The 22,627-nt window shown below is 36.9% G+C and overlaps 1 protein-coding gene across 2 annotated transcripts in view; it reads right to left on the reverse strand.

Moving 5' to 3' along the window:
• Positions 1–22,627, reverse strand: part of LOC131073624 (protein RETARDED ROOT GROWTH, mitochondrial) — a 99,757-nt gene that overhangs the window by 20,199 nt on the left and 56,931 nt on the right. The window contains exon 3 of one of the 2 annotated variants that reach the window (XM_058010110.2): positions 21,950–22,115. In XM_058010110.2, coding sequence (XP_057866093.1) covers positions 21,950–22,115 — 166 coding nt within the window. The remainder of the gene's footprint in view (positions 1–21,949; positions 22,116–22,627) is intronic. The other variant, XM_058010111.2, reaches the window with a different exon arrangement.

Genomic DNA, 22,627 nt, shown 5'->3' on the forward strand with positions numbered 1-22,627 from the left:
TGCCTTTTGTGAATATAATAAAAGTCACACATCTACAAATCTTACATTACTTTTGAAGAATTTTTGAAGATACTCCAAGAAAACAGAAATAGAAGAAAGATGAGGAAGTTAGAAAAGAAAACAGAACCAAGGCCTTGGGAAGTCAACAAGAGGATTAAATCTCTCAAATCTTGAGTGTTCAATTCTAAGCCACCTTCTAGCCAACTAAAAAAGAGCTCTTCTATTGAAAGAAAGAAACATGATGATAGAAATGAACTTAAAAGAACAAATTGTTGCTTTGCATGCAAAGAACCTTGGAGGCTAGACCACAGATGTCAAGGCAAAGCACAATTTCAACATGTGAAGGTGATATCAGACAGAGTCAGAGAAGTCAGATGAAGAGCCAAAAAGGAAAATGGTGGAACCTAAAAAATTGTGATGGATACACTTAAGCTAGAATTACAAGAGAAGATTAAGGAAGAAATTGTGATGATGAAACATGAGAAAGAAGAAAAATCAAAGCTACAAGATATTGAGAAGAAGCAAACCTTGGAAGAATCCACCATACAAGTGCAAAGTATAGAATTTAATGAAGAAAAAGATATCTTACTGACCTTTGCGATTGCAAATCAGCAAAAGATTTATTCAAATAAAGTCAAGGAGAGGTGACTATCACTAGTTAAATGCATAGGTGAAAAAGATGTCCATGTTCAAAAAAGCACCTATCAATCTTTAGAAGATAGAGGTAGACGAGTGACTTTTTGGATGTATGTCAAAATGAATTGAAGAGAATCTTTTGGTAAAATCCAAATTCCTGAGGCACTTGAATGATGGAGTTGATGCAAATTTCTTGAAGATAAGTATTTGGACCATTCCTATGATGTCACTTTAGAATACGAAAGGAATGTGGATCCAAAAAACATATGAGATTGACTTCCAAAAAGACTATTGATATGCATGCACTTAAAAAGGTTGGTGTTGAGTTCACATAATTGACAGCTTGCAGTAAGCAACTTGACTATCTCAAAGATTTTTGTTCAGGGCTTGAAAATAAATGGTACTAGCAAAGATTTGATATATTTGCAAGATTCTTGCCATCTTATTGAAAGAAGGTGAAAGACACAGCTCATGGCAAAGAGTACATAGATCCTTTTGCTCAAGGTTGTTTACATGGAAGAATATGGGATCCAAGGGATACTTTAAGACATCTATATTGAAATTAGAAGTGGAGTGGGCAATGGGCTCTCAACTAATGCCTCATCTTATTGGTTCACCCCTTGTTCATGGAGCTGTTATTCCAATTGCATGGGAAGTTTGCAAGCGAACTCTCAAGAATGTGAAGAAAGATATTTGAAGGAGATTAGCTAATGGCCAAACATATGATGCTTGTGAAGCTGTGAGCTCACAAGTAAGTCTAATGATTCAAAATTTTCTTGTGATGGCCCCCTTTAAAAGAGCATATGAGACTGCAACAACATTTGCTCACGAAATAATAATTGATGAGAATTCTGCGGCATTAAAAATTCATCAGCTAGAATATGCGAATCACTCTCACAAAGGGAGGAATGTCCTTGAAGATCATGTTGCACCTGCAAGCATTTTTCTTCCCATCTATGGAGATACTTCAAAGACATTCTTTTACAAAGATGTTAATAATGCAGCCAAGTGACAACATGATGTTTATAGCCAAGAACTAACAAAGAAAAGACATTTTAAAGAGGTTAAGTGGAGACCAGAAAATCTGCATGAATCGAAGAAACAATTGGTTGTAAGGGAAAAGAAAGAGGTGCCAGTCCTAACACAATTGGATAGCACAAAAGGAATCATTGAAGAATTAACTCCACATTTGAAGAGAGCTTAGATTGGAGAGAAGAAGAGAATAATTGATGAAGTACGTGATGTCAAGACAAGGCATACAACCATACTTGCAGATTTGCAAGCAGCTGAGAAGGTAATAGAAACATTGAAATCAGAATGCTTGCATTTGTTAACAGACAGAGATATTACCATCAGATTTGCAGAAGAAGTTTTAAATGCATCTAAAGAAATGAGAGAAAAAGCTGATGAATAATTTTTGAGCTTAGTTCAGCTGATTTTGCACTTCAAGAGGCAAAAGAACAACAAATTGTTGCAGCAATCTCCAAGAAGCAAGATGCTGAAACATGGACCAAGCAATGTAAGCAGGCAACATAAGAAATAGAAAAATTAAACAATAGAGTTCATGAAGGAACATGCAAATAGACAAGTGGCAGCTACTATCCAAAAAAATCATTACGATGCTCATTTAAATATTCTAGTTCAAATTAAAGTAGCACAGTGAAAGTTGAATGGTGAGATGGTTCTTCACAAGGAATATGTTGGAGTATGTTGGACATTGCTGCTGCTAGGATATGTTGTTGTCATTGATGTCAACATATTCCTATGATTTGCTCCGGTGTTTGCAGATTGGGAAGATCTTATGATCCGGTTTTGAAGTTTTGTATTGCTGATCAGTGCTTTGCAGAGTTCAGTATTTCTTCCAATATATTCCGGTGTGATCTGATATTGAGCTGAGATTTTGGGATATTGTTTGGGATGATCTTGTGTATCTTCATTTCAGATGGATCGTGTTTTGGTGATCCGCAAGTTATCTTTCTTCGTGACAGTTGTTGATTGGTTGTGTTCTTGAGTTTTTAGATGTTGATCGATGAAGATTTGATAAGTGGTGTTGGTGCAACTGTTACTGATGATTCTAACGTGTTTGCTAGTGTTTCCTAATCATGCCCTATTTGTTTTGATGATCCGCATTGATCATTGTGCGAACCATTGGTGGTTTTCATTAACCGGTGATGATTTTCGTGTTATGCGGTTTTCCTGGTGGTGTAGCGTGTTGTAGGTGATCTTGGTGTGATTTCTGGTGGGGTTGAGCGTTTGGGAATTTGAATTAGGTCCATGTTATGTCATGTAAATCATTATATTGGTCTGATGGTCGATCTTTGTATCGTGTGATGTAATTTTGCAATTGTGAGTTGAGGGTTTAGCTGACCTTGTTGTCAAGGTTGATGAATTGTATACATAGGAGATATATTCATGTAATTTAGTGATAGAGGTAGTGTTTGCGTTATCAGAGAGAGGTTTATGTACGAACAAGGATTCATCCTTCGGTATTGTGATTGAGTAGATATTGGTGCTGCAGGGCACACATTTGTGCTTAACCGGAACTGTAATCAGGCATTTGGAGATGCTATTCTTTCAGTTCATTCCTTTCGGATGTGTAGTCTGAATCTTGTTGTAAGCCAGTGACACTTCCTGAGGGTTGTAGCCTTCCGGGTCATTGTATTTGAGTAGTGAGCTCTAGGCAGTGTGCCTGAATGCATGTGCATTCCCCATTGTAATATTTTCACATACTATTGCAGAGTATCATCTTATTGTGGGAAGGTTCATGTTGATGTGTGTTTTAGGCACATAACATTCAGAATAAAATACCAACGCACTTTACCCTCTCTTGAACAAAATCACCTCAGATGCTAAGGGTAAGATCAACTAAAATGATTCCAAGGTTTCTACATGTTAGGTCTTGACGAGTGGGTAACTCAATGGTCGATGTGAATTGTTGTTTTCACTTGGGGACTTACACAAATGCTCGAATCAACTTCTTTGATCATGAATATGTGGAGTAGGTGTGCTGACAAATTAGGATATAGCAATGTAGCTCTGGACTTGATTCTTACTAGACTTACTAAAAAAAGGAAAAAGGAATAGGGTTCAGAAAATCTATTCTAAGCCTACGAATGTAGGAAATGATGAACAAATTCAGTGGAATTGAACTAGGCAAGGTCTCACAAACAGGTTTTGACACGAGCTTAGTGCAATCATCTAAGGTATCCTTGTTGATTTTCAAACTATTACCATCAAACATTGACACCATCCAGGTTGATGCATATCAAGGGATGTATAATAATTGAAGTTAAGCTTGCTTATTTTTCCAGTTGACCACACAAGGCATACTAACCAACGGCAAGAGGCTAGTGGTATGGATTAAGGATTGCACACAAATATACTCTACAAATCTTCCACTCAATCTATTAACATGAAAACAAATTCTAATCTAACTTGGAGGAATTGAGAACCTTGAATGCAAAACAACACTTGAAAGACAAAATCACCATCAAGTCGAACAATGGTTTATATTCAAATAGCTGCAGCATATACCAACAATTCTACAAAAACTCTCCCTTACAAATGAGAGATAATGAGGTATATATATAGTCTCATACAAAATGGATGGCCAAGATTAAAACTAAAACAAGGGCCAAGATCATGCCAACAAAACCCTAGAATTGCCCTAATTAGGGTTTACATAAAAAATGGAGCCACCAACATATGGCCCAATAGAAAGATACCTAGTCATCAAAAAATGAATCTTCTAGAAGATTCCTCCCTGCATCTCTCTCTCTCCTAGCATACTCCAAGAATCTAGCCAATACAGAATCTAACTCCTCCATGGAAATGCTAGGTAAGGTATCCTATTGTAAATCAATCACGTCCAACGCATCCAAGCAAGCATCCAAAGTGTTCTCCCAATCTGGCATGAGCTTCTGCGAACTATGAACATGAATCAACAAAGAGACCAAATCATCCATTTGACTCTTCTTCAATCTTCAAAGAGTCCAAATGATAAAAATACATAAGTTTCATCTTGTCTCTTAATTTTGCTAAGTGTAAACCACTAGCCTCACTGACATCAACACCCAATAACTCCTCTATTGAGGCAAGGATCTTCAACTGAATATCATGAATTGTTCCTTCCATCTCTATACAACTCAGTTGTGCACTCTCATAAGTTGATTTCTTCATGGCCAATGAACAATACCAACCATGGAAATCGTATCTATCTCCATTGTGCACAACATTATCTCTAACCAACATGGACTTAGGAATCTTCTTCAAAGCTCTAAGGCATGGAATAGTCTTCTCCTGAATAGACCTGAATTTTTCCCAAACTCCTCCAAAATACTGTATTTTGAACATGAGCCATGTTGTCATGTCAAATGCCAGGACAAACTGAGTAAAGAAATCATCCGCCTGTCTCTTTGTATTCTCAATCCATTTCTCCACCTCTGAGAGTGTATCTCTCGTTGCCTCATAATGTGAATGTAGTCCACGATCAATTGCAATAGGGTAAATAAGGGTGGGATTCTCACGCCTCACCCCTGCAATGTACTCTCTAAATCTGATATTCTCTTCTTTGTACTTTTCCTTTTCTTCAATCTCTCTATCCAATCTCACACGGATTGCCCTAAGGTTATGACCAACCTCCTAAAATTCCTGTTCTCTTGTAGTTCGGCCAAGGGCAACTGAAGTAATCTAGAAATCAATGGGAGTAGCAATGTCTGTCGTCACACCTGCAATGGGAACAGCCACCTATGCAATCCGCATTCATGTCTCATCTCTAGCTATGTGTGATAAAATCTCAGCTCTCTTAGGCTCTTCTCCTTATTGCTCCTAGCTAAGTAGTCATCAATAGGCTGTGCCTCTGTCATTTTCTTACTTTTCTCCATACTCTTCATCAACCAAACAGGAATAGCAGCCATCTCCATACCATCATCGAGACACATATCTCGATCAAGCTCTCTCAATGCCAAGATAACATCATCATCATCATCAGGATTATTCCTGGTCAAATCATATACATTCTTCCTCAAACTAACCTCCAAAAGGATAGTAGGGGATCCCGGCTGATCATCATCCTCATTAGGTGGAGCAGATGTCGTTGTGGCATGTAAATCCTGAATATTCTCTGGTAATATCAATGTGTTGGAACATTACCCGAACTCCCTGTTCTGTTCTGGCATTTCAACTTCCTTAATTAATGAGACACTAAGAGGTGGTGAAGTAATGATAGGCGAGGGAATGGTAGTCTTTTGTTTCTTCTTCTTGACCTCCTCGATCTTCTTCCCTCTAGCCTTGACTTCTCCTGATGTGTTCTTCCTTCGCTTGGGAGCTTGACTCTCCTCATCCGCATGAATCCTGACATCATTGATAGTCGTCTAATCATCCTCGGAAGCGGATTCCTCCTGTTTCATCTTTTCATAAGTGAAGGAGACACCCATATCAACTAACTTGTTCATCTAAATATCCACCCATGCTCGGGAGAAACTCAAGACCTCTCTCATCAATACATTCAAATCTGTTTCTTCTGATTCTAACCAATTAGGCAATAGAGTCGCCTTCTTCATTTCATTTTCATATTGTGGATGTGTATGATCCATGTCATCTAACACCTGATCAGGAATGAGGAAAAGTCCACACTTTCTCATGAAGTCCACTGACATCCTAGACCAAATTCGTCTCTTCACTGCCTGCTCGTCCATCAAGTTGGCCCAATAATCTTCTATGTCTACCTTGTGGATGAACTTTTCTCCCCTGATCCTTCCAACTTTCTTATCTGGATCAAACCTTTATCTTTTCTTATATGTTGCAAATCGATAGAATGCAAGCTCCTCACTTGTTGTGCTGGCTGCTAAGGCAGACTGGCAAACCTCCAATGTTTTCCCAACTGAAATAGGAAATGCCATGCCCATCCTGTGCTTCTCTTTCTGAATAGAATCAAACTCCAGAAGTTGTCTCACCACTTCCAACAAGATCACTCTATCAGAAGGATACCTAAGAAGCCTGTAGGGTTCGGATTGATATCCATGAATCCTAAGGTATGTGAAAGTGGGAAACTGAATATACCACGATCCATATTTCTCTATCAGCTCCGTTGCCTCCTTGGACAACCTCCTGTGGAGTCCACCTTGCAGCATCCGCGTGATGTACATTGTGAATACATCAATCACTCTCTTATAATCTTCAATTCTATACATGTTCAGCTGTGAATAGCATTCATAACTCATGAATTGTCCTTGTCCATTCCCAACTTCACCTCTGCAAATCAATCCTTTGTATGTATCAAACCGTGCAAGCAGGTAAACCAAATAGGAAGTCATGGCGAATGACTTGGACCGCTCCACATTCCTCAGTTGAAAGTTCAAATCGTCACTTATGATTCTAGACCAATTTATCAATGTTCCTTTTAGACAATCCTGGATGATATAGAACATCCATCCATCGTATATTGCACCCTGCGGCATCCCCATCACTTGGTTAAGCAGGAATACTAAATCACTATATTCCTCTTTGAAGTTTGTGCACATGAGTGTCTTGGGAGCCTTGGAATGATAAGTCCTAGGCTCGATCATCCACTCCTTATTCACCACGGTCTTGCACGCATCCATCTTCTTATATCGGTCTTCATATTCATCTCTAGTTATATCCTTCATGTCTGCTCCACGTGGAATTCCAAACACCTCAGCAATCGCATCCTCGACAAGGTAGACAATGACGGTACCCTTAGGAGTCTTGATCATTCGAAAGCGAGGATCATAACAACATGCACACTCTAGGATAAGCTCACTGCATTGTATGGATTGCAGAAATCCAGCGGGCTGATAAATGCCACTCTTCTTAATGTTCACATAGGCTGCGGAAGATTTTTGGCTTCCAATTCCGAACATACGCTGTCGCATCTGGTTCATGTTCAAGAAATGCATGTTTGTGTCTGTAATCTCCTTTTATCTGGATGACATCTTGGATTCTGGATAGAATCCAGTCTCAACTATCTTTTGTTGTTCTCTCCTTTCCTTGAGTCCGGACTTTGACATCGCACCTGTACGAAGCTTGAAGTTAGAACTTAGGAAAATATAATATTCTTGACAAAATTCCTGACTTCTTAATGATTTAGACTAATTTTGGTATGGAAATCAGGAAAATAATCCACATTCTCGATAGATTTCAACAATTGAATATAAAATGTGACAAGGTTAGGGTATAAAACCCTCATTAAGTTCATCACAATCAATAACTTTCAGACCAAAGTCTGAAAATGCCTCCTTATACTTAGAAATTATGTTCAAATTAGGGTGCAGAAGAGTACACCGGATCAACAATGACCAAGGAAAAGGTGTGAAAGTTATGTTTTCACACAAAACCAAGTCTAAAGACACCTTCAGAAGTCAACAATGGCTGCCAGCAAATCTGAAGACAACCTACAAATTCACAAATTAATCTCTAAAAACATGTTGCAATCACCCAAATATGCACAAACTTGATGAAAACCGATCTTAATGATGAAAGCAATCATATCCAAGAATGTAAGTATGGCTGGTAAAAGTTTAAATTTCTGAGGACAAGTCTGAAAATGGATTACTTCAGACTTACCAGCACTTTGGAAAGTGATTAAAATCCCTAGAAATGATCAACAAATGACAAAGGAATGGACTCCAAGCCAAATCGCCAAAGGTGGAATTGGCTAGAAATGAAAAATTTCTGAGGACAGTAGCCAGCCAATGAAGTTTCAGTCCTGCAACAGCTCTCAAATGGTCTGAAAATTGACTGTAAGTGACCCCAATCAGCCTCTAGACAAAATCGACTAAGGCACAAATGAACTGAAAATGCAATGTAGGTCTGAAAATGGATTTTCCAGCCAGCATGAAGGTGCAAGATCTCAGCAATGGAGGCAAAACTCAGGTCTGAAAATATCAATCAGCAACCTCTCAGCCAAGGCGTCACAAATGGTGAAGGAATTCACTCAGAATCGAAGGCAAATCACCTCCAAATGCAAAATCGCCCCTCCTCCAAAATGGCGCCACCTCTCTAGAAAATCGAAAAATGGAAAATGGAGCTCCAATGGCAGCCCAAACAAATCACCTTGCTGGAAATGAGGAAAAAGAAATGATAAAGTCAATCTTCAACCCCAATGTGTCACTTGGACACTTCACCAAAAATCACCAGCTGGAGAAAAAATCGCCCTTGCATGCATACACTTGGCAAATATAATGATAAAATAATGCTGGGATCTCCTCCTTTAAACTTGCTTTCACCATCAACTTTCACCACACAAGCAATGTGGGATAAAAAACTTGTTCTAATACTTGCCTGGCAAAAATCGCTTTGCTTCTAGAAGGTTAAAATCATTAAATGTTCATTGCAAATCATTAATTGTTTTTTTTTTTTTAAATATTCGTTGCTTTTCATTAAAAAACAATTAAATGAGGCTCATTTATTAAAATATATATTGGGGAAAATCGATTTAACTAGGGATGAAAAAACCCCATTAAAATCATTAAAAAAAGTCAAAATATCCCCCTTCAGGGAAAATCGATCCCAGTAGGGATAAAATCCCTATCAAAATTCATCAACATGCACAAAATTTGGGTCTAGGGGAAAATCAATCTTAGTCTGGAATGAAAATTCCAATTAAAACTTTGTCACTTAAAACAAAAATGCCCCTAGTGGAAAATCAACCCTAGTCTGGACATTCATCCGAACACGAAAAATATTAAAACAACCCTCAATGGAAAATCGCCTTGGGTCTGGAATGAATATCTGCACAAAAATCCTCAAAATCTTGTCACAAAAGGCCTGGTGGAAAATCGATCTAGGTGTGAAGTCATCACAAACATCATCCGCAACCTTATCCATATTCCCAGTGGAAAAAGGAGGGTAGTCAGGACAAAATCCTAACACTTAGTCAAAATTATAGCATCCTAGGGAAAATCGACCCTAGTATGGATTCTCAATGGTGGAAAAATGAGGCAAGTCTGAATTTCAAGGGTGGAAAATCATGGGTAGTTAGGAATATGAGGGGAAAAGCACCTCTAGTGTGGAATTTTGACCTTTAAATCCTTAGAATATGGATTTTCATCTGGAAAATGATGATTTTTCCACTCAAAATCACTAGGAAACTTCAAAACTCAATAAAACTCAATTGGACTTAGGCAAATTTGCCAAAATTTTGAGCGAAAAATAAGGAAACCTATCGGCATAAAGTGCAAAATCAACTCGAATAACTTCCTAGGGGCGAGAAAACAACTCTAAAAGGTCTTAAAATACCTTAGCACTTTAAAATCACCAATGTGGATGTTCAAAAACACATTAACGCTCAAAAGGTCTACACTTAGACAAAATTAGGATCATTTAAAATCTCAACTTTACGTGCTTGATCCTATAACTTCAAAAACCCTAAACGACACTAGGCATGATCAAAACTCCAAGACTTGGCACGGGAAACTCAAAATTGCCCACTAAGCTGCCAAAACCCTAAACTAACCAACGCGAGAAGCAAGAAAAGAGGGGGTCCCCGTTAGCAATGAGGCGATGTGTGAAAAGGTCACAACAGTTCCCACAGTGGTTTTTCCCTTAACCGGGTTTTCCACGTCAAAATATTGGTGTTGTGTGTTGTGCTTTCAATTTGCTTATCTTTGTTATTGTTGCAGTTTATCATATCTGTACTTGTGATTAAGTTTGTCAATCCGGTGAAGACTGATTCACCCCTCCCCTCTCAGTCTTCCTTAATTGTTATTGCCAACAGAATAGCCCTCGAGAAAGTTAAAAATCGTTAGAACTAAACAAATAACAAAGTTGGGCGTGACTAAGAAGGCTTTGCAGGGGACTATGGATCAACAATAAAGGCAATTTGAAGGCAAGAAAGGCAAAGCTACAAAGTCAACTCATAAATAGAACTCAAAAGCAGACAAGCAATCAAAGGAACCCTAGAACTCGTGAGGAATTCAAAACATTTCCGAGATTAATTTGAGAACCCGGTATTTGTAAAAAGGTTCACCAAGGAGGAGTAAAAGAGTTGAATTAACATAACTTGACAACAAGCAATTTCAGAAAGGACATACTGTCATGTTTCCTTTTTCAATTTAATTTAATTGAGAACACCTTAGCCTATTATTTTATTTTCCATAAGCTAAAGGGAAGGGTAAAGGAAATAATAAAATAAATTTAACTTAAGCTCTCTAAAAGCAACTTTATGATTTATTCATAAAAAGGCAACTTATATTTTATTATTAAAAAGTTTATTTTAAAAGAGTGATAAAAAAATGTTGCTAGGAATGACGTCCAAAAATAAAAATATTAATTAAATGGATTTTCTAAACAGTTTTAAAAAATAAAATTTTAGAGGGAAAAGGAGACAAAAATAATAATGTTATTTTTTCTCAAGAAGTAAGGAGTAGTTGAGCAATTTGGAGAGGGTTACCAGTTTCATATTATGAAACTCATATCTCTTGAGATTGAACATTGTTCATCTTTTCTACACTAGAAGAAAATCCTTTAGCAAAGAACAGAGTTAGTATGAAAATCCTCCGACTCATTTGAGTGATTCCATCCAGAGATTACCATTAAGCTGAACAACTGTAGAACATTTTCAAGTTTTAGTTATTTTGGATGTGTAGGATTTTCAGAATATATTACAATTTGGTGTAGTTTTCCAGAATTTGTGTGGAAAGTTTTCAGTCTTTAATTTAAGATGATTTTAGAATATTTATTTACTTGATATTTTCAATGATAAATCTTTTAATATTAATGGTCACCATATCCTTGGCTGGCTGTACCATTTCTTATTCCAACCATACCTCCTATTGCTGATTATAATCATTAGAGGGTACTAATTTTATTGAATGATTGGTACTTATTATGGTCTGCCCTATCATTTTAAGGAAGCTGCAATTCAAGTATGAGTGAAATTAATATGGTTTTTGAAGTGAATATCGCTGACCATACACTTTAAGGGGCTACCGTACTCTTTTAAAGAGTATTTAATATTTGTTATTGGCTGCTTATTAATATCAAAGGAGACCACAGCTTAGGTTGCTGCTAATCTAATACAAGATCAGCCTATCATGATCCTTCTAAGCCAGTCATACCATTTAGGGTGTGTTGCATAAATTTTCATTACGGTTTTATATTATAGATTCTAGCATCATATTTCAACAATTAACATCCAAGAATATAGTTCATTAGAATAATATTACTTTCTATGGGGTATACCACCAAAAATAATTTAAAACTTGGAAGTTAATTTCAATATTGTGAGTGTAGAAGGCTAAGCTGTCACGACATCAGTGAAATATTTTCGATTTCCAACATTATTATTTCTAATAGTAATGATAATCTGTGTGGTTCTCCACCAGATTTAGTATTTGTAATTGTTTTGTAAGGCTTGCCACTAAAACTAGCTTCAATTATTTCATTTATCAGATTGTAAACTGGAAGGCTTGCCACCAAAATAAGCATTTCATTATTTGTAGATTTTGTAACAATCAGAATATTGAGCTATGTGGCTTGCCACCAATAAACATTTATTTATAATATCATTTCAAACCTTTCAGCATATGCTCTCACCTTAGCCAGGATCAATAAGACGTTAAAATTTCATGTTTGTTTATTGTGAAAGTATAAATTTGGAAAAAAATTCAATTTGGTATATTACAAAAATGAAAGGAAATTCGTCACAAATACTCATTCTTATCCTAGAAAACCTTCAAAGTGGACAAATTAGCTTGGTAGCATCAATTGCCTGTCTACCTCAATATTATTGATCACCATGAAAAAGTACAAATAGTAGACACTATTAGTGTAGGTTCTGTTCTGTTATATTTGGGTTTTTCAATTTTTCCTACACGTACTTAAGCTTGCTCAGGTTATTATAGATAATATTTATGAAGGTTGATGGCATTTTCCATTTAAAAAAAGGTGTATAACTCCCACTGATTCCTGGTCATTGGAGTAACTTGTTCTCTCAATGTATTTGAAACTTTTCTTGACCATTGGTTTCTCTTCTATTAAGTGTGTGTAACCGTTTGTTTGGCATCTTCCAAGTAGATGTAATTCCCACCTACTTTTGGTAACTGGAGTTATTAATCCTATTGGTTGTATTGTCTCACTTCGATACATATTCAGTACTCAACGTCACTTCTGATGATGGATGCTGAGCTTTCTTTATGTTGTTTCACATGTCTCTTGTACTGTTAGAAACTAGCTTTGCTAATTTGATTCAAGGATCATCTATTAAATACCTTGAGTGTATACGTTCTTACACTAGGTTTCTGATAGTTCCATACTTATTTGTAGAATCTGATATGGTATCAGAGCCAATGGTGTTAGTAAAGATCAATCCATTTCTAGATTTTAAAGATAATTGTAATTCTAGGTGTGGGATAATTTTCAGCATGTCAATGCAACATTTTTGGCTATGCCACTATGTCCAAAAGGCTTAAGAAAGTCAAATTAGGTTTTTGTTTTGCCCAAATTGGACTCCAAGAAGCTAATCTACAACTAAGTTTTGACTATGTTTGAATGTTTGGATTTTAAAGGTAGCACATTTATCAAGGTATTTTGGCACCAAATGGACTCTCCTATTACATCCAAAAGACATCAAGATTCAAAACCCATAGATCAACATTAAATTTTTTAAATTCATAGTGGTTGGCATCTAAGGCAAAAAAAAATCCCATCTTAGAGTTATACAGCTATATGCAAGTTCATACCATACAATTTTTAAATTTTAAAAAACATCTGGCACAACCCAATAGACATGCAGCCCACATGGGCCGCCCCAAGGACTAGTCTACAAGACCTAGGAGCTCAACCCAACCATGTCACGCCCCCTTTTTGTACTTATTTGTGTTATGGACCAAATTGCCCATTTCCTATTTTTCGCATCTCCCTTGGTCCCATTTCATCTGCATGGTTTCCTCTTCTTTCCCCCAATATCTGCATGAGATCTCCAATGTCTCTAAGTTCAAAGGCATGCTCAATCTTCTAAGTGTTTGTCAATCGTTAAAATTTCAAAGTTCCTCGTCCAAGCAATCTTTCTTGTCTAAGTCTAACTTTCCTTGGTCTTCATCAGACTTTCAGACCTCTTCATCATGTCATGCCTTCCATCCTTCCCCTACTCATCCTTTGTATTTGACATTCGGCCTTGCAGTATCTTTGACTCCCTAACTCCAATGTTCTTGCCCTTGTTTAGTTTGACAACAACATGGGTTATAATGTCATTGATGGTCTATTTTGGCACTGTAAGTTATTCCAACTAGGTTTTCCCACCCAAGAACATTGTTTAAAAGTTAACAATGTGGATCATGTGTACATGTGGCATTAAATGTAATGTCATCTTTTCCAATACCCTAGTTTTTGCAATAAAATCACAACCTCAAGTAAAGTAAGAAATGAAATAGAGATATCATTTGCCAATTAGATCCTAATTGAGACCCCTCAATCATGTTAGATATAAAATCTATCTTTCCTACCACGGTTAGGGGCATTATCTTAATCATCATTATAAATTACACAATGTGCATGTGGATTCCTTTGAGGCTTTTCCCAACAACCCATCCACATTATGAAGCACCATGGGAGATCATACAAGGCATTGTTGATGTGTTTTTTATGACACCTTCAAACACAAAATTAAATACTAAGTATCTTATCCTCTCTTGAACAAAGACCTCTCGCATGCTAAACTATGTAATCAAACGAGATGACTCCAAGGTCCTAATAGTAGGGTCTTGACTTTATAGGTGGATAGACTTAGTGTGTTGATGTGATTTTGCTGGAATCACAAGGGGACTTACGTTTTACTTGAACTTGTTGGAAGGTGTGATCTCAAATTTACTTTAAAAAAAGGCAAAAGGATAAAGGGTTGAGAAAGACTACGCTACTCTAAGAATGTAAGAAATGACTATCGATTAGATACAACCAAACCAAGCTTTGCTTCGCTATGCTGGAACAACTACACAAAGAAGGTGCAATCTCCTAAGGATAAACGAATGATTTTCATATCACCCATGCACACCAACATTATGAACAATGAGCATACAATGATTGAATTTAAGCTTTTAATCAAGTTCACTTTGACCATACACTGCAATTTGCAATCAACAAACTCCAAGTGGTATGAACATAGGTTTCACCATTTATCAACAACAAGATCTTCCATCCATCTAAACGACATTAAAACAAATGAGAAGTAGAGACCATGCAAAGTATTGAATCAACACATGAAATTCACCATATCTTCAATGAAAATAATATGTTTCTTGCAACAAAGTCTTGGCAACAATTTTTGCCTTCTCCTACTCTATTTCTAACAACCTTCTGCTACTAACTATTCACTATTGATCCACTATTAACCTTTACAAATGAGAAGACTGAGACTTATATGGTGAGCTCATTACATTTCAATGGCTCGGACTGATTCTCAAATCAATGGCCAAGGCTTTACAATAAAACCCTAATTAGGGTTAGTTAAAAAAAACTTGTGGCCAATGAAATAATTACAATAATTTGGACAGATGTCCATCTTGAATTTGTCACCAATGAGAGATGAGGTTAGGTACATAGAACTTTGTGCCTCCACATGTGGTAGTTATCCTCCTCGTTGGATCTCAACTTGCTCCTCGTAGATCATCACAAAGAAGTGTTTGTGTTCAAGCAATATCTCTTGATACTCAACATTTCCAATTGTCTAATGTGACATATGTGATGATAGTGGGAGATATTCCCATTTGTATCATCTTAGCATGATCAACTCTCTAGCTTTGATTAGCTCTTCTGAAATTATCTTCATTCCTTAATCACATTTGACCTTGATCCTTGCATTGGTGAGTGATCTTCCTTACCTTGCTGAAGTGTTCCTTGATCTTCTCTCATGTGATGAAGTCTTCCTTCCATGATTTTGATGTAGACTCCATGATATCTATGTTGGATCCTCCCTTTGTTCATGATGTGCTTGGATAGCTCGACTTGATGTGGGGAAGTATCTCCATATGTATGTGGTATATTTGCATGTAGAGTCTCTCCTCGCTATCTCCTTGAAGTACTTCATATATGACCTGATTTGCCTCACGTGGTGGAGTCTTGAATTTTGAAAGTCTTTGTCAACATTGAATCCTCTTTCATGATGTTGATCTTCATTTTGTGATGATGAGTCTTTATTTGTCCCTAGCAATGTTTATGAATGTTGGAGTGTTCTTCATGTTGCACTGTCACTGATTCCTTCTCCATACTTGAGTCCTCCATTCACCTTCATTCCTGAAAAAGAAAGAAATACCTTGGATAGTGAATGAAACCCTTAGTCAAATGCAAGATCAATAAAAAAAATGAAAGTTTCAGGACCTTGCATCATTAATTCACACTGAAGAGCTACAAAGAATAGGCTTGCTAATCATTATCAAACATTGTAGCCAATTCACCAATCCTGGAAATGATGATTTTCACTTGGAAGAGGATGCTTTCAGGTACGATTTTGCATGCAAACAACATAATTCCCTTCTACCATTCGCCTTACTTGAGACTTGATCTAAGTTTTGACAATGATTTGCTTCTGGATTTGATCTTGGAATTTGCCTGTAATTCTGATTTGAATATCGCTCCAATCTGATCTGGAATTCGCACTCAGAAATAAAAAATTTGCCCTTTTCAGACCTGAAAATGTCTGATATGCTGATGATCAGCGTTTGCAATTCTGTTTCTTATTCCCTTTTCAGGTCTGATTTTGCTCCTTAAACTCAGAATTAATTATTTTTTAATGAATGATTAATTGAATGCTTGAGAAAATGATTTCCATTAATGTAAACTCTTTCATATTTGTCAAGGGGTCGGCTGGGCACTTCCGTACACATTTTGCTTAATCAATGATTCACTTTCCTTGCATTTTCACCTTCAAAACAGGTCGGTCTGATTACATTTCATGTTTCCTGAGTGGATTTAAGGACTAATTATGCCCTAGGTCGGCCAGCTTTTGCATTAAATTTGGATAGATTTCCTCCAAGTCAGCCTCGTTGTCATCTTATACCCTTCTTGCACAGAGTATAGGGTGGAATCTCACCATCACCATGCAATCCAAATCAATCAAAATTAAACCTGCTCTACTCTGCTAATTAGGTCTGAGAATTAGGGATGACCCACTTTTTACTTTTTAGGGTTTCTATACCCGCGAATCAGATCTGATTTAAACCTTTTGAAGTCTGATCTTCATCCCTTTGGAGGTCTTCACTCAAGCCCTCGAGGTCGTGGATTTCCTTTGAGTCACAGAATTCCCACTTGCTGATCGTGGATTTCCTCAAGGCAAGGATAAAATTTTGCACTTCATAAGAAAGTCATGGATTCCTTGGAGCCAAGGATAAAAATTGATCTTCCAGCCTTATGGTCGTGGATTCCTTGACCTCAAGGAACATGAGCACTTACCTCCCTCAAGTCATGGATAAAGCAAATCACATCAGCTCACACTTAGTTTGATCATTAAAATTATTTCGCATGTAAATCATGAAGATCAAGGATATTAAGGCAATTTTCATCCCTCACAGCCCTCTAGACTCCCAAGTTATGGATTCCTTGAAGTCAAGGAATTTGAGCACTCACCCTCTTTCCAAGTCATGGATTCCATGGGGTCAAGGAATATGAGCACTTATAGATAAATTGTTCATCTTCCTTTCCAACTCATTGATCTTGTTGATCGCTTCAACTCTTCTTGCCGCCTTCATTAAAACACTTTGTTTTGCAAATCCTGAAATCCTTAAGGATGAATTTGATAGCGCAACATTCACTTCACCTCACCCTCAAGTCTTGGGCGTGGATTCCTTGACGTCATGGAATTTGAGCACTCATAGACAAATGTAGATCTTCCACCCTAAGGTCATGGATTCCTTAATGTCAAGGAATTTGAGCACTCATGACAAATCGTTCATCTACCTCAAGATCACCTCTTGTCCAATTCATTGATTAAGTAAAGGAAGTTGTTGCAAGATTGATTGGAGGTAATCTCTCCTTGTTGAAATCATGGTAAGCATCACCAAACTTATGTATTTTGCCCAACCCTTGGAAGATTGATCATCACACCACTTCACTAGAGTCGTGGATTTGTTGAGGTCAAGGAATTTGAGCACTCAAGCAATAAATAGCTTGATTTCCCTCAAGATCACTTTTGTGTTTAACTCATTGATTTCGGCAAGTAAAGGAATTGTTGCAAGGTTGGTTTGGGGTTATCTCACCTTTGGAATTCCTTTGAGCATTAAGTCACCAAACCTAGTATTTTGCCCAACCCTTGTGAGATTGATCATCTCACCGAAATCGTGGATTCCTTGAGGTCAAGGAATTTGAGCACTCAAGGCAAATCACTCTCTAAAGTCTTGGATTTTCACATTTGATCATTAAGTCATGGAAAAACTTGCTCATTTCGACTTTTACTTATCTTGATGGACAAAATTGATAGTGCCACTCATGGAAAAAACTAGCCCTTAAGACCCTCAAGTCGTGGATTCCTTGAGGTCAAGGAATTTGAGCACTCATGGAACTTACTTTCATCCATACTTGCAATTTTATTCTTTTTGATATCCATTCCTCATCCAGTTCTTGAAGCGCTCTACTCGCTTGAGAGTTGTTCGTGTTTCATAAAATTTATCTCATGACTTAGCTTGCGGGTTGTATTGTGAATCACCTATCATGAAGATCATGACTCCTATCTAACACTTAAGCACTAAAGCTGAGCTCTAAACCAGCCTCTTGGGAGACATGAATCCTATCCCACACTATGGCATTTTTGACTGAAGGGAAGGTGGAGGTCGATTACTCATCTTAGTCCAAGACATGGAAATGAAGACTTGATCACATCCTGATGACAAGGCACCATATCCTCTTACAAGCAAAAGGCTAATGACTAAAGAAACTACCGCCAAGCTAAACAAACTAAGCAAAAGAACTAACCTACGAGCAAAAAAGTGGGGGTCCCCATTTGCAATGGGGCAATGTGTGAAAACGTCATAACAGGGACCTCGAGCTTATCCATCAAGCCCAGGCGCACGGAATGACACCTGCCATTTGGCCTCCCAGCCCCACTCGGGTTTACTCAACTCGAATGGACCCTTAAGCTACTTGCATTCCTTATATGCACATTCTCCCCTCCATAATGGGATGGCAGATTGGCTGAAGCTTTAAAGGAATTTTCATCATATATATATATATATATATATATATATATATATATATATATATATATATATATATATATTAGAAGCAATAGATTATCCAATGGAAGACAAATAACAAATCTGCCAAATCATATTGCAATGCATTATACTTCACACCACAATATTTGATAAGTATATAAACTACTGTTTAATTTATTAATTCTGGGTCTGCAAACTCCTCTTTTATCAAATGCTGATTTCCCATCTACCATCATGGTCCTTTACCTTTATATCTTTGTGTCTATTGAAAAGAGACAACTCATGGTGGTTGCTGTCCCAACAGGAGGGTCACACAAAAATTACGATGGTTAAGCATGAAGAAGAGGAGTCCAGAAAATCTGATAAAAATTTAGAAAAGCAATGGAAGGAACCTAAAGTGGTGATGGATGTAGCAAATTCAAGGTTGCAAGAATGTGAAAAGAAGCAAAAGAAATCCACATTGGTTGTCGAAGGTAAAAATCTTATCCTAATGATTTCTAGTGGGCTCTCACATCAAGGAAATGTTCTTTCTAATGAAAATAAGAAATTAACAGTGCATGTTGAAGATAAAAGAATTGATGATCTTCCTTATCAGAAGAATAGTTGTGACAAAAATTTATTGCAACAGCTTCATATTATATCATCTCAAAATTCTTTTAATTATGAGAAGCATTCTAATAGTGATGAAAAGCTGAAGGGTACAAAATGGAAAGGAAATCCTTTCTCTCAGCTACAAGTTTTTTCAAGCATGACAATGTGGGGCCAAAGTGTCATACACAAAGAACTCCAAACCGAAGGTATTGTCAGGCACACACAAGTTGAAGATTTTGACGAGTTCAATTTTATGGCTGCTAATAGACTAATCATTCCTTATGGCCAAACAGGCAAGAAGCTCACTGCTACCATTGGTAAGTCTCTATAGATTCATCAAATTAGGGAGCTTAAGTCTCAGTTAGAAGGCAAAATTGTGTGGATAGCAAGAAGCACAGCAGTGGAGGACCTACTTACTACTCATTACGTGATAAACAACAGTCTTTATTTTGGAGCTCAAATATCTTTAAATCAGCATGGTGGGGTTATTCAACAACATGTTTCCAAGATCGTTATCAAATAGAAAATTCCAACATGCTAGAGAGTTAGTTGATAGCCGAACCCTTGATGCTTGGGAATTAGTGGTGCAATTCCCCATAAGGATGGATAACTCAGGTGGAGCACATGAGAAATCAATAGCATTAGAATTGCATTAACTCAACAAAGAGCGAAACAAGGATTGTTATCTTGCCAATGTGACATAGAGGCCTATAAAGCAACACGAATGGAAAAATACTTCTGGTAATAGCAGAAAGAGAGGTGCAAGTTCTAACTGAGTTTGACAACACGAAAAGGCTCATTGAAGAGCTACAGGTAGTCACTCTTGTAGATCTACAGGTAGTTAAGAATAACTTGTAACATATGAAATCAGAATATCTGCAGATGACTAAAGATTAGGATATAGTCACCAGAATTGCAGAGATGGCCACAAATGTATTGAAGGAAAAGGAGGAAAGGGTCGATGAACTCACCTCTGAGTTTGAAACAACCAAGGACAACTTATAAAAGATCCAAAGAGCACCCCCAGAGGTGGAACAATTTAAGATAGCAGTGAATTCTAGGAAGCAAGGACTAAGGAAAATGAATAGGTGGTCAAGGAGCTTGATAGGCCCCAAGAGGAATTTGAATTAGAACAACCTCCAATAATATCAAAAGACAAGTACAAAGTTGGGCTTATTTCAGACAGTTAGGCAAGGAGCGAAAAGTCAACGAACAAAGCAGATAGAGGATGACACGATTGACTGGAAATAAAAAATGCTGATCTCAAAGAACAATTGTACAAATTTGGGCCAGCACGGAGAATGGTTTAAACAAGAAAGCAGAAATAATTTTCAATCTCTTCCTAGTTTCCATTGGATTACTGATAACCCCCACTTTAAGATGTATGCAATGATATCTTCTAGTTCAATTTTCTCAGTTTGTGTTAACATCAGAGTAGCACAACAAAAGCTGACTACATCACTTCAACTAAGAATAGGGAACAGCGAGTTCCAAAGACTGAAATGGGATACATCGGCTACTAACCACTTAGAAGCAAATATGCACAGTGAAACAAATGTGCCAACAGGTGATTGCATTTTGTATAAGAATAGAATTCTTCTAGAATGTGGATCTGAGATGAAGCAAAAGACCTTGGAAATGTTGTATAACACACCCATGGTACAACCCTCTAAATCCTGCACAAACCATAGGAAAAAGAGAGATAGATTCACGTGGTTGTTCTTCAAGGAGAGTCTTGTCACAAAAACAAACAAGGACATCGCCTACCAACAAAAAGGAAGAGAATACGACTTTTCAGTAAGTCTGCTACAGCCTCTCCTCATCAAGTTAGGGAAAGGGTATTCCACAAATTCTAAAATTCTCTCTCTCTCTCTCTCTCAGGATAGTTTGCTGTGATTACTAGAAATTGTGGAATCCAGGGACACCTTCTTCACACAAACATTGAAATTTTGAGGAATAGCTCCCCTTCACATGGACCAACCACCAATTGGGTTTCTCCCAGATTGCTGAAAGATGTCACCTATCCAAAATAAAAAAAGAGAATCTCTCTCTCTCTCTCTGATAAAACAAAAGAGGAACCTGTATATTTTTAGGTCAAAAAATATATTTATGTTAAAAAATGTTTCTTTAAAGACCATTTACAAATCAAGTTTTGACTTAGAATAATACTAAAGCTTTGAGATTAGGGATCAGAAAATACATTGACCTTCCCATATAGTAAACTTCCAGATCTGAAATGGATGGTATCATGGTGTTTCAAGAAACTTTGCAATTTTTAAATTTCAATGGAACTGGATTTAAAAACCTCTAGGCACTTCTCTGTAATCAATAACAGGATCAAAGCCAAAAACGAACACCAGAGAATCATAGTAAAGGCATTAAAAATGTATGAAATAGCATCACCTTCTAGTGCAACCATGAAGAGAAAATTCAAAGTAGCTAATGCTTAAATTTATTCCTCATAATATTGCATAAACATATGTGATACCACATCATAAAAGGGTATGCAAGAAAAAAGGGCATATGGATGTCTTCTTAATAAAGGCAAATTAGTTCATCCATACCATCTTTTCTTGTCTCGGTAAGCAAATCAGAAGCATATTTTCTCACAATTTGTAAATATCCTTCTTCTTCCTGCTCTGCAAAGTTGAATAATACAACAGAGCCATATTGGAAGACTACCATGTGGCGATGGTTGCTCCAAGATTCATTCCTAGCTTCTATGCCCTGCTATAATCCAATTCCGCAAAGAAATTAAATTGATTATCAGTGTTATCAGAGATTAGTAAAATACAGTTTTATTCCAAATATGATGAAGCTAATTATAATATATTCAAACTCATTTCAAGAAGCTTCATAGAATATGAAATGCTTCATTTGATGAATCTTCAACAGAATTTGGTCAAATATAATAATGAAGTCATGCTCTGTGATTAGCCTACATAATTAGGATAAAGAAATGGTACTAAATGCTGCAAACACCCATTCTCCATAAGAAACGTAGCATACTAATATTTTTTTTTAAGATAAAAAATAAATAATTAATATATAAATCAATTGCTTCAACATAACATACTCCTTAAAAGGAAATTTCTATTTCCAAAATTAAGATATTAAAAATGAAGCCTTGCACAAGATCTATAGTATATACTTTAATGCTAGTTGATTTAAACCCTAGAATTTGTCGAGAAAATTAGTATTTGTTAAGTAGGTGTTTAGGGGTTGGCAGTTGGCCGACGGTT

This window comes from Cryptomeria japonica, chromosome 11 (genome assembly GCF_030272615.1).
Source record: "Cryptomeria japonica chromosome 11, Sugi_1.0, whole genome shotgun sequence".
NCBI classification, from domain to species: Eukaryota; Viridiplantae; Streptophyta; class Pinopsida; order Cupressales; family Cupressaceae; genus Cryptomeria; species Cryptomeria japonica.